Source organism: Conger conger, chromosome 4, assembly GCF_963514075.1.
Source record: "Conger conger chromosome 4, fConCon1.1, whole genome shotgun sequence".
NCBI lineage: Eukaryota > Metazoa > Chordata > Actinopteri > Anguilliformes > Congridae > Conger > Conger conger.
In genome coordinates this window covers 41,756,834-41,769,937 of record NC_083763.1, presented here as the reverse complement: position 1 = coordinate 41,769,937, position 13,104 = coordinate 41,756,834, and the positions used below count along the sequence as shown (strand labels likewise).

Sequence of the window (13,104 nt, the reverse complement as noted above, 5' to 3'; positions counted from 1 at the left end):
CAACATGTTGCTGTTCGTGGCCTATATTGATCAGAACAGGCTAGCCAGTCGGCCTTTTTAGTGCCGTATTTTTCCCTTCAGTTAAAAATGAAACTTAGCAATTCAGGCTAGGATAACTAGCTAATGTGTCAATGTTTGTAGTGATCAGTCAGCCTTAGTGCCGTTCTTCCTTCTGTAACGTGAAATTAAGCCTAATGTATGGTTTGCACCTCTACAATAAACAGGCCACAGGAGACATCGCAAATACCGTAGGCTATATGGGCTAGTATGATATATGCCATCATGCTCTGTTACCAACGTCTTCCGTGACAACGGGATTAATGAAAGGGGGACAATGTTAGAGATCAGAGATCAGAGATCAGAGATCAAATCTGATCTGGCTTGGAGATGAACCTTGGCCATCGCCCCCTGCCACTTCACCAGCTAGCCCTGCACGCCAGCAATCCCAACACGCGTTGCAGAGGCCACCCACCACGATTGAAAATGAATGAGGCCCCCCTTCCGACATTTCTCGTCTAACCTTAACCCTGAATAAAAGAAAATGCACTTACGATTACTATTTTTGTTTAGAACAGCTGTTCATTGGTGTTTTGCTAGTTATGGATTTGATGCGTTTAACTTGTGGCAGAACCTATGCAGTTGTAAATCGTTTAAGATGAAAATTGTCTGCCAAATTACAAAAATGTAAATGGGGGCGGTGCCACCGCCTGATGAAACCGAAATTGGAGAGGTATGTGTTTTGCCTACTTGTACTAGGTATTATTCAAAGACTAAAATATGATGATCTCGCGTTGAGAGGTTGAAAACTAGCCACTCTAATACTGAGGTAGGCTAATTTACTGATTTATTTATTTCGCCATTTGATTTCGGCAATTTCCCCAAGAGACAGAAACATATTTCGCAACGCCAGCCATGTTTGATCTGACACGCAGATCAAATGGTCGTAGCCATGCTTATAGGCATCTTTTTTTTATTTGCTCAAGAAAGAAAGTTTAAAAGCAACATATGCATATGTGTTACAAGAGTACACAAAGTGCTTATAAACATAGGCTTTAAAAACTGATTGCATCGCCATGCAAATTGCAGAGGAAGTTGCCGTAGTTTTATTAGGGAGGGCAAAGTGGAGAATGTAGACCGCTGTGTGTGTACGTGAGCTCGCCGATACATTTCTCACAGAAAACGTAATTTGTCCACTCTTTTTACTTCACAGTAGTGTTCAAACTTACAAGAACTAAGTGCTAGTGTGTTCTACGCATTTACTGATCCCCGTATGAGGTTAGTATGATGTAGCTAGCATAAACTAATTGCACAAACCCATACAATTAGCTTTTTAACGGCACTTGGACATTCGAACGATATAAATTAAAGCATTCGATTACGGTCAATGGCACCGAAAATGTCATTGGGTGTCACTCCAACTAACCAATCGTAAATAGCCTAGGCTAAGCGATGGTTGAAGACACTTTCGCAATTTTTGTTTAGCCTAAAACAACGAAATGTAGGCTACTGTAGACCAATTGCTACTTTTATGATGGGATATTCGGATTCCGGCTTCAATTTCAATAGCTCTGGAACGAAACGTCAAATAATTTAACAAATCAATGACACAGTTCAGTGGCAACACTTGCTGTAGAATCTTACTGTCCCAAACTACAGAATAGATTTACATTTGCGGTTCGCATGCAACGTAAATTGTGAAGCTGATCCTGGCACCGCTATTTGCAAAATGATATTCAGCATTGAAGCGAGACGTATACGATTTCTATTAGTGGAATCTCGCTAGAATTGTAGGCGATTAAAGGTTTTCGGCAAGCTCCATTTGATAGACCATATTTGTGAACACGGTAAAACGTCATTTCAGGAGGTTGCACTGACAGTTTGCCTACTCTTGCCAAGCTAGTTTAACTAGCTAGGTAGCTAACAAATTTATTTTAGAGGTGAAATGCTGAATTCTGTGCAATGAACATAACACGGCCGTGGACGTTTTGATTAGCTAATCGCGACTATTTTAAATAAGATGCGTGTTTATAGGCTATGCTACATACAAGGATTTAAATGGAAAGATTAATCGCTGAATTTGTGTTTCGCATTTGTTGCAACACATTGTGCCTCTAATTTGTGGTGTTGAATGCCGTTGCTTTGCGCTGTAAATTCTGCCGCAGGTATAGGCTAATCTACTAGTGAATTACGTGTTTTCAGTTGTAGAAATGATCATCGCACATCAAACTTTAAGGTGCGGCAAGTCAGCAGCATGTCGTGTCCTTAATTTTCATTCAATGAGAGCATTCCGTCTTTCAACCACACCCGTGAGTTATAGTTATGTTTTTGTGTTTATTGTGAATTGTATTTTCACTAACTTTTGCAATGTGGGTGTAGCCTACTTCTGTCTTTGTGTTGTAACCTAAACAGTTCGCAGTACCTAAACAAGTGATTTCATTGATGTCCAAATAGTTTTTTTTCTCTACACATTCACATTAAATCAACTCTTCCATTAATTTAAATTAATTCATTTCCTTCCAGCATGAAATGGCGTCTTTCAGGCATACATATTCCAAGAGAATAGAGGGACTGGATAAGAATGTTTGGTGAGTAGATGCCATTAAATAATAACTTAAAATAGAAAGTTAATAAACCTACTGATCTGTTCTCAGCTAGTCCCTCATCAAACATAATTCCTGTGTGTCTGTCCTCAGGGTGGCTTTTACCTCTGTGGCAGCAGACCCTTCCATTGTCAATCTGGGCCAAGGATACCCAGATATCCCTCCTCCAGCATACATCAAGGAAGGCTTGGTAGAGGCTGCAAGAGTGGACAGGCTGAACCAGTACACAAGAGGATTTGTAATTGATTTTATTTGTTCTACTGTATGCACTTGGGCCACAACAGTTTTAGGACAATAATAAACAATAATAAATAATCTTAAAAATAAGAACAATTATGACATTCAGCCTGAACTGGAGCAAATGCAATGCAGTGGATTGCAAATTGTGTGTGTGGCAGGTGTACTATTGTGCAAGTTGTTTTGTTTTGTTTTGTGAAGCTCTTGTGGAGTGCTTGTCCACTCCACCAGAGAGGAACTCACCATCTTATTCAATCTTCAATTTGGCTTTTTTTGGATTTTGTGTAGAATCATGGTGTGGTGCATCGTTGATCCAAATTATTAAAGGACATTAAGACAAGGAAGCAGAAATATTGTCTTGATTTTAACCAAGTTGAAAAATGATGGGCATGTGCTCATTGCTTTTTTTCTTCTTCAAAACAGGGGCATCCATCTCTAGTCAAGGCTCTGTCACAAGTGTATGGGAAAGTATATGACAGATGCATCGACCCATTCAAAGAGATTTTGGTAACGGTAGGAGCATATGGTTCTCTATTCAGTACCATGCAAGGCCTGGTAGAAGCAGGTGATGAGGTAAGGGATTGCATCTCCATTTTCATTCTTTTTTGTAGGCTAGAAGTGTGATTTCAGTGTATAGCTCACTTAGAAAAATAGTTTTTCAATTGCTCAGAATTTACATTAGCTATACCGAACATTTCAATGGGAGCGTAATGAAAACTAAGTATGCAAGCAAAAAGCACAACTAATTTTATCACTTTCTGTCTGTTCAAGGTTATAATTATTGAGCCTTTCTATGATTGCTATGTACCCATGGTCCGAATGGCAGGAGCTAAGCCCGTTTTAATTCCCTTAAGGCCTGTAAGTTTGACCAAATATTTTGTAGAATTTGTATTCACTTGACATGAAAATACAGCTCATGAAGATGAAACCATCACGTTGGTTTCCATTTGCCTTTTTCAGAAGTCTGAAAACAAGGCAAGCCTCACAAGTGCTGACTGGGTTCTGGATCCAGATGAGCTAGCGAGTAAATTTAACTCAAAAACCAAGGCCATAATTATCAACACGCCCAACAATCCTGTTGGGAAGGTCAGTGTTCTGCCTCTCACCAGAGAATAATTGTTAGGCTTTATGTGTTTCGGGGTTCATACTAGCTTGATGGTAATGCAGTGTCTTGTGAGTGTGCCTGTTTCTGTTAGTCTTGTTAGTCTTGTAAACCATGTGACATTATGCTTATGAGCCTGGCCTGACCTTCGGTGTGTGTGTGCATGTTTGCATTTCATGAAAAAATACTTGAGTTTTAAATGGTTTCGTGGTTCAAGCACGAGAGATTTATAATACTTTTATTCAGAAATTAGGGTCCCCCAATATCCCTCCAACAAAAAAGGGAATGCATTGATTGTCTTTTTGCAGGGATAAGGCAGTCTTCTATTGACTTACAGTTTGTATAATTGCCTTCAGATATTGCTCGCTTAAATGAAATGTTGATTGCCACAAAGTCTTTTTTTTAGAATTGCCTGTCCCCAACAGGTTTTCACCAGAGAGGAGCTGCAGGTGATTGCTGACTTGTGCACGAAGTACGACACACTCTGCTTCAGTGATGAGGTTTACGAATGGATTGTATACAAAGGCCACGAGCACGTCAAAATAGGTACAGCTATCTATCTAGGTGTATTAAAGATGTGCAGAAAATGCAGTTTGTTGCAGTGATGGGAATTGTCATGTTACTGTGACCTGAAGTTCAACTGTCTCTCTCACAGCTACTTTCCCTGGTATGTGGGAGAGAACCATCACTATAGGCAGTGCTGGGAAGACCTTCAGTGTGACTGGATGGAAGGTGAGAGCTAGTGGAAATTTGGGTTTGTCGATTTTGGAGCACCATATCTTTGGTATTAAAGCAGAGGAAAAACCTGAAAACATGGAGTCTTACAACATTTTTCTGTAGTTTCAGATTATGAACTTCTCATAATACTGCTCAGAACTTATGGTCGCTCATAAATGCTATATTGTACCACTTGGCAATTCTTTCCAATATTTGATGGCTTACCACAAAAGCACCACTTGTATGATGTATGATTTCCAAACATCTAAGACGAATATATATTTTGTTTAAGAACAGGCACAAGGAAAATTAAGTCAAATTGATCATTTATTTACAGAATTATACAATGCCATAAAATGACCAAAAATATGGCATATTCAGCCAAGTAATTAGGTCTAAAGTTTCCTATCAAAATGAAACTAACTGTGAGGTTTAATGGGCCTACTTGCAGTATGTAGAAAAATATTGAATTGTTACTGCTGTTTCTTAGCATGTTTTTATCATTTCAAATAGAAGCTCAGTTCACCTGCGTATTTGCCACAATTTCCTAGAAAAGTAACTACTTTATGGTAGGTATAGCCCATTGCGTATTTGAGTTCCTTGGTCCTTTATGTATAATAAACACATTGTATCTTGGTTCTTTATGTATAATGTACCCATTTTACCATGGTTCTTTGTGAAATATACACTTTTGTCTTGGTTCTATATGCATACTATCCACTGCCCACATTGTACCCAACAAAACGACATTAACATATCTTTCCCCTTTTTTTTAAGCTTGGCTGGTCCATTGGCCCTGAACACTTGGTCAAACATCTTCAGACAGTAATGCAAAATACATTGTATACCTGTCCTACCCCTTTACAGGTAAACCCATTACAGTTCATTGCAGGAGTTGACTCCATTGTATAACACTACTCTCCCTACCATGAGTGTCTAAGACGTGGTTCTGGAACTTCCTGGGGTACCAAAGTGTGTGCTGGTTTTCTTTTCAAACCTATTGATTCACCTCAGTCTTTCATTTGATGCATAGTTGTTTCTTGGCATGCTGTTTCTGACATAATGTGGCTTAAATCCCTTTCGGCCAATGGGCAGATTAGACCTCAAGCGACTAATAATATCATTGCCTTAAATTATTGCTTTTATATTTCATTGATTCACGGTGCAGTGATATAACCCATGTAGTGGTTGTCAAGGATATATACAAGGAGTTCAGTGGCAGCTGTCCGCTAAATGGTCTCTGTTTGGCCGAATACTTTTAGACATGTATTTAAAAATGTTTTTGGCTAAAATTATGTCAACAGAACAGTTTGTCTCCCCACTGCTAACACCCCTATCTGGCTACTGAAAAATGTGAAACATACTGTATATAGGGGGCAATAGAGCTTTTGCACCTTTTTTGGTGAGGTGGGCTTTCTTCCATTATGGTGGAAAGTCTTCAGTTTCTCTCTTTCTTCTTAATGATGTTCTGAACAGATTTTTAAAATAATCCCCAGATTTAAATGTTGCAAGAAGAATTCTGATGTCAAAATGGGCACCTTGCATAGAGTAAGTTTGAAGCAATGATGTGAAACCTTCAGGCTAAATTCTCATTCAGACCTCATTCCTGTATCTTTTTCCAGCATAGCCTCGGCAGTTTCTATAAAATTGCCATATGAGACTATTATTCCCTAACTAGGAGAATCATTTGTTCAGTACTTTGCACTGGCTTTTAAGATCCCAAAGGTTATGACTTTAATGCCTTTTGAATAGCCTCTCTAATCCCTTCAGATCTAGTGTATCTTCCACTTTAGGACTTGGAACTGTACTTTCCTCTGGGGTCTTCAACGCACTTATCCCTGGTTCTGATTTGCACTTTATTGTACGTCGCTCTGGATAAGAGCGTCTTCTAAATTTACTGTAAAAGTACGGTGTATTTACAGTTGTGCAGACCTTTGTGACTCAGTCTGTTGTGAGAGGTGACAAGGCAAAGGAAGTTTGTCGCTGTCCCATAACAAAGGGAATGTTGTGTCTGCTGTGCAGGAGGCTGTAGCTCAAGGATTCCTCCGGGAATATAGCCTAATGGGCAGCAAGGACTGCTACCTCTCCTCACTGGCTGTGGAGCTGGAGGAGAAGAGGGACCGGTTGGCCACCATCCTCCAGTCTGCCGGCATGTCCCCTGTCATTCCCGAGGGAGGCTACTTCATAATCACAGACGTGACCGCTCTCAGTGAGTTTTCTAGATCTTTAGGTCATGGAAGACTCTATCAAAGCATCCTAAATTATGACTTGCCAGTAAATGCACTTTTCATCCTCAGACAGTTTGGTGAGTTAATTTTACTGACTGCTGAGCTTGCTAAACTATGCTAGTGATTTAAAAAGGTAAAACCTTCATATGTTCATAAGTAAAGCACAGTTGTTGCTTTATTGCAGACCAATATTTCAGTTTGGCAGTTTTAGATTGAAGGATTAAGGTCAACATGGGTATTCTACATCCGTTGAAGGCTACAAAAGAGGAAGTGCTCTAATACAAATTTATTTAAAAAATCAAAAACTGAAATTTCTTGTTTACATAAGTATTCAGACCCTTTGCTGTGTCACTCTAAATTGTGGTTCGGTGCATCCTGTTTGCTTTGATTATATTTGAGATGTGTCTAGAACTTGATTGGAGTCTACATGTGGCAAATTCAATTGATTGAACATAGTTTACAATGTTCAAAGGCACACACGTATGTATATAAGGTCCTGCAATTCACACTGCATCTCTAGAGTAAAATGCATATGACAGCCTGCTTGGAGTTTGCCAAATGGCATTTAAATGAGGCAAAAGATTCTCTGGTCTGATGAGATGAAAATGTAACTATTTGGACAGAACTCTGAGCATTATGTCTGGCACCACCAGGCACTGCTCATCACCTGGCTAATGCCATCCCTACGGTGCATCTTGCTCTGGGGTTGCTTCTCAGTGGCAGGGACAGGTAGGCTGGTCAGAATTGAGGGAAGGATGAATGCTGCCAAATTACAGAGGGGGCCATGAAGAAAACCTGCTCCAGAGTGCACACGACCTCAGACTGGGGCAACGGTTCACCTTTCAACACGACAATCACCCGAAGCATATAGCCAAGACATTGCTGGAGTGGTTTCGGGACACGTCTCTGACTGTTCTTCAGTGGCCCAGCCAAAGCCCAGACTTAAACCCTATAGAACATATGTGGAGACACCTGATGATGGCAGTTCACTGACCTTTCCCATTCAGTCTGACGGAGCTTGAGAGATCAGCCAGGAAGAATGGGATAAATTGCCCAAATCCAGGTGTGCAAAGCTTGTAGAGACTTACCCAAAGAGACTTGAAGCTGTAATTGCAGCCAAAGGGGCTTCTACAAAGTAATGAATTAAGGGTCTGAATACTTCTGTATAAATGAGAGATTTCAGGTTTTGATTTAAGAAATGTGCCAAAATTTCTAAAAACATGTTTTCATTATGTAATTATGGGTCATTGAGTGTAGATTGATGGGTTATGCCTACAGTTAGCCTACAGTTGACTTTAAAAGGAAATGATGTGGGAGGGAGGCAAGTGAGGAGAAACAAAAAGAAATAAAAATTTGATGTTTTTTTTCCCCTTAAACCCCCCCCCCCCCCCCCCCCCCCCCCCATCTAATAATTATAATTGTATGCCAATACTGGTGCTATTCTGTAAAATTATGCTTACACCACCAGATTTCCAGTCATCTTCTGGATGTTCAAGAAGTTTGCACGTTCGGAAAGTGACTGCAGTTTCCCTTTTATTTCTGTCATTTGGCTGAGAAGGGGTAGCGCATGATCAAAAATGGGGGCAGCTCAAAGATTTTGAGTTTTCAAGCCGTATGAAACATTTATACTGATAATCACTCATTTTTTTGCAGACGCAGACCTGTCACAAATGGGAGATGATGATGCGTATGACTACAAGTTTGTGAAATGGATGATCAAGGAAAAGGTGCACAATGTCTCTTGTTTCTAATGACCAATGGCACTATTATGAGGATAAGAACTTAATATGGTTACACCTATTCATGTACAGTGCATCCGGAAAGTATTCACAGCGCTTCACTTTTCCCACATTTTGTTATGTTACAGCCTTATTCCAAAATGGAATAAATTCATTTTTTTCCTCAAAATTCTACACACAACACCCCATAATGACAACATGAAAGAAGTTTTTTTTTTTTTTTTTGCTAATTTATTCAAAATAAAAAACTAAGAAATCACATGTACATAAGTATTCACAGCCTTTGCTCAATACTTCGTTGATGCACCTTTGGCAGCAATTACAGCCTCAAGTCTTTTTGAATATGATGCCACAAGCTTGGCACACCTATCTTTGGGCAGTTTCGCCCATTCCTCTTTGCAGCACCTCTCAAGCTCCATCAGGTTGGATGGGGAGCGTCGGTGCACAGCCATTTTCAGATCTCTCCAGAGATGTTCAATCGGATTCAAGTCTGGGCTCTGGCTGGGCCACTCAAGGACATTCACAGAGTTGTCCTGAAGCCACTCCTTTGATATCTTGGCTGTGTGCTTAGGGTCGTTGTCCTGCTGAAAGATGAACCGTCGCCCCAGTCCGAGGTCAAGAGCGCTCTGGAGCAGGTTTTCATTCAGGATGTCTCTGTACATTGCTGCATTCATCTTTCCCTCAATCCTGACTAGTCTCCCAGTTCCTGCCGCTGAAAAACATCCCCACAGCATGATGCTGCCACCACCATGCTTTACTGTAGGGATGGTATTGGCCAGGTGATGAGCGGTGCCTGGTTTCCTCCAAACATGACGCCTGGCATTCACGCCAAATAGTTCAATCTTTGTCTCATCAGACCAGAGAATTTTGTTTGTCATGGTCTGAGAATCCTTCAGGTGCCTTTTGGCAAACTGCCATGTGCCTTTTACTAAGGAGTGGCTTTCGTCTGGCCACTCTACCATACAGGCCTGATTGGTGGATTGCTGCAGAGATGGTTGTCCTTCTTGAAGGTTCTCCTCTCTCCACAGAGGAACGCTGGAGCTCTGATGGAGTGACCATCGGTTTCTTGGTCACCTCCCTGACTAAGGCCCTTCTCCCCCGATTGCTCAGTTTAGACGGGTGGCCAGCTCTAGGAAGAGTCCTGGTGGTTCCGAACTTCTTCCATTTACGGATGATGGAGGCCACTGTGCTCATTTGGGACCTTCAAAGCAGCAGAAATTTTTCTGTACCCTTCCCCAGATTTGTGCCTCAATACAATCCTGTCTCGGAGGTCTACAGACAATTCCTTTGACTTCATGCTTGGTTTGTGCTCCGACATGCACTGTCAACTGTGGGACCTTATATAGACAGGTGTGTGCCTTTCCAAATCATGTCCAATCAACTGAATTTACCACAGGTGGACTCCAGTTAAGCTGTAGAAACATCTCTGTGGAAACAGGATGCACCTAAGCTCAATTTTGAGCTTCATGGCAAAGGCTGTGAATACTTATACACATGTGATTTCTTAGTTTTTTATTTTTAATAAATTAGCAAAAAAAAAAAACTTCTTTCATGTTGTCATTATGGGGTGTTGTGTGTAGAATTTTGAGGACAAAAATGAATTTATTCCATTTTGGAATAAGGCTGTAACAATAAAATGTGGGAAAAGTGAAGTGCTGTGAATATTTTCCGGATGCACTGTATCTGTATATACACTCAATGAGCACTTTATTAGGTAGACCTGTACACCAGCTTATTAAGGCAAAATGTAATCAGCCAATCCTGTGGCAGCAACTAAATGCATAAAAGCATGCAGACATCAGACTTTCAGCTGTTTTTCAGACCAAATGTCAGATTGGTTGAAGCTGACAAGAATGTGACTGTAATGCAAATAACCATGCAGAGCACCTCTGAACACACGATGTATCAAACCTGGGTAGGCTACTGCAGCCGAAGACTTGAGTCTAAAAAAATAGGTCTAATAAATACATAATAAAGCGCTCATTGAGTGTATGTTTACAACACAATGTGACAAAGGCGTGTGACACACACCTTAACAATTTATTTATTTTCTAGAAACTAGCAGCTATTCCAGTGTCAGCATTCTGCGGGGATGATTCAAAGAAGGAATTTGAGAAGTACATCCGGTTTTGCTTCATAAAGGTAACTTGATTTTGTGTCTCCTTTCGTACGCAAGTTCTAAAATAATTCCAATGGCCGCACAGCGTGAGGTGTTTATTTTTTTCGTTTTTTTTTTTTTTCTGCGTGCAACAGCCATTTGGCAGCAAAATAGGAATGCACACACGGAGAAGCACCTCATACCTACTGTCAAATATGGAGGTGGGTCATTGATGTTTTGCTGCCTGTGGTCCAGGGGGCACTATTTAAGGTCAATGGCATAATTAATTCAACAAAGTACCAGGACATTTTTGCAGAATACTGGTTCTCTGCTAGGAAGCTGAGAAATAAATACAGTCCGCAAGAGTTTCTATAGGATTATAGTTATTATTATTATTATTATTACATTCAGTATAGTATCATTACTATATTGCAATACTATATTTACAATAATTGTCAGCACTCATATCGAGGGCAACTTCTGCCATATAAAGGCTAGTGTGATGTAAGAGTAACAGCTGCTGAACGCAGGGAAAAACTTGCTTGCGAAAGGGTTAAATATGATGATTGAATGCAATTTGCTGACATTATCATTCATTAAAATATAACATTAGAAATAATCTACGATAGTTCCCCATTCAGAACAATGGCAGGTGCAGGTTGCTTTCCCCCCTCGTAAGGTTCTGCCTACATGCCTATGACGCTTTGGGGACTGGATCTGGATCCTATACAAGGTCTAGATGAGAGCACTTGACCAAATTGTCTCACTCTCTTTCAACCTGCCATGAAAACATGCTTTGCTTCACTCAGCACTCATTAAATGCATTCATTGCACCATTTAATACCTCTATTGTAAATGCCTTCATTAGGCATTAGGCATTTACATATATTGTAAATGCCTAATGACCTCTGGTTTCTAAAAATCCAGCTATGGACTAGCAGGATACTGTATTGTTACAATCTCAGGATATTGTATGGCCTTGGTCATGCCAATAATTGGGGCATATTTATTGTATGGACACATTGTACAATGTATTTAAATTATGTAATGTATAATATAAATATAATGTTATATGATCTAAATTATTTAAACATGTCACCACATTCACAATGTTCATGACAAAATACATTTATCAAGTGAACTACTTCTCTTTACATCTTTATTCTAAAGTGTGTAAATCATAAGTACACTGATGTTGTGGGAATTGAGGTTGTGATCCATTTGTGATTGCACTGACATTTTGCTTTCTTTCTGCAGCAAGACAGCACTTTGGATGCAGCAGAGGTCATACTGCGTAACTGGAACAAAGACTCCTAAAGCGGTAATAAGTGCAACACTGTCCCTGCTTCCAAGGTTGCATCTGCTTAGTAGGGACATTGAGCATATTCTCTGATGCGTGTTGCAGTGTGTAGTGCAAAAAAGAAGCTACTGTAGGTTTATAATTTCAGTATGAAGACTGTTACTATATTCAATGGGCTTATGCCCTTTCTTTGATTTGTGGCACCCTTGTGTGGCATCAAGCAATAACTTGAATAAAAAAATGTATGAAAAGTGAAATAATGTGTGCTCAAAAAATAAAATGGCAAATGCTTTAAAAATCCATTTGAAAACACTGTTGTTGGGACAGGTTTGGCACTTTTGACATGGAGGCAGGAATGGAGGATTGCATGTCTTTGGTTATGCTGTACACCACTGTGCCTTGTCATGAACATTATACCATGCATGGCAACAAATGCAGTACACAGTTACTGAACATACAGTAACACTAATACAACAGCGATCAGTAAAGCAGGCACTTTTAATGCTGTGTTGGGGACTTTGTACTGATGAATTAAATATGTATGGTAAATCAGACATTTAATCTATTTAGGTGCTGTTAGGATATGTTGGCGTTCTCAAATGCAGGACAATGAAGAACACACAACTTCTTCTCAAAGAATTTCGGTTTATTACACAAGGGAGAGACCAATGCAGAGCATTCAGGCAGTCTGCTCTGAGAATATCTCTGAAGACTTGAGTGTGTGGAGTGGCCTAATGTGACCGAATGCATGTTTGAGGGGCATATTTGCTAAATTAGCATTTTTAAAATTTGATACTAAAGTACAGATTTAGAGCTACAGAATGAGGTGTCACTTACCAGATTGACTAAATACTTTGGTCGTAATGCTAAGAAGAACATTATACATTTGCTAACTGCAGTTCTGATGAATCGGCTTTTTTCTCTTTTGCATACATTCCCAAGAAAAAAAAAGGAATCAGTGGTTTAAATGGATAGATATGGATAGAGATTTACACTATCTGAGCCTTCGTAATCATCTTTTTAAAAAGTATATTCCAAAAGGGTTCCCAAACTTTTTCACAGGGCCCGTTGCCTTTTTTAAAA

General features: G+C 39.9%; 1 protein-coding gene across 8 annotated transcripts; it reads left to right on the top strand.

Annotated features, from left to right (window-relative positions):
• Positions 1–646: 646 nt before the first annotated feature.
• On the top strand, positions 647–12,323 carry LOC133126515 (kynurenine--oxoglutarate transaminase 3-like). Of its 8 annotated transcripts, XM_061238812.1 has the most exons (15): positions 1,258–1,275; positions 2,200–2,306; positions 2,521–2,585; positions 2,694–2,838; positions 3,261–3,410; positions 3,609–3,695; positions 3,798–3,923; positions 4,365–4,485; positions 4,595–4,671; positions 5,434–5,523; positions 6,679–6,865; positions 8,538–8,611; positions 10,679–10,765; positions 10,877–10,942; positions 11,979–12,323. In XM_061238812.1, the coding sequence occupies exons 2-15, from the start codon at positions 2,208–2,210 to the stop codon at positions 12,036–12,038; spliced, it is 1,434 nt and encodes a 477-aa protein (XP_061094796.1). In that variant the 5' UTR covers positions 1,258–1,275; positions 2,200–2,207; the 3' UTR covers positions 12,039–12,323. The 8 variants fall into 8 exon arrangements, with proteins under 8 accessions (XP_061094797.1, XP_061094800.1, XP_061094802.1 ...); XM_061238813.1 differs by lacking the exons at positions 1,258–1,275; positions 2,200–2,306 and adding an exon at positions 647–730; XM_061238816.1 differs by lacking the exons at positions 1,258–1,275; positions 2,200–2,306 and adding an exon at positions 741–826.
• The last annotated feature ends 781 nt before the right edge of the window (positions 12,324–13,104 follow it).

Coding starts and splice junctions, on each gene's coding strand:
- LOC133126515 (XM_061238812.1), top strand. CDS start 2,208: ATGATCATCGCACATCAAACTTTAAGGTGCGGCAAGTCAGCAGCATGT. Junction 5,524..6,678: donor CCTGTCCTACCCCTTTACAG/GTAAACCCATTA, acceptor TCTGCTGTGCAG/GAGGCTGTAGCTCAAGGATT. Junction 8,612..10,678: donor AATGGATGATCAAGGAAAAG/GTGCACAATGTC, acceptor TTTATTTTCTAG/AAACTAGCAGCTATTCCAGT.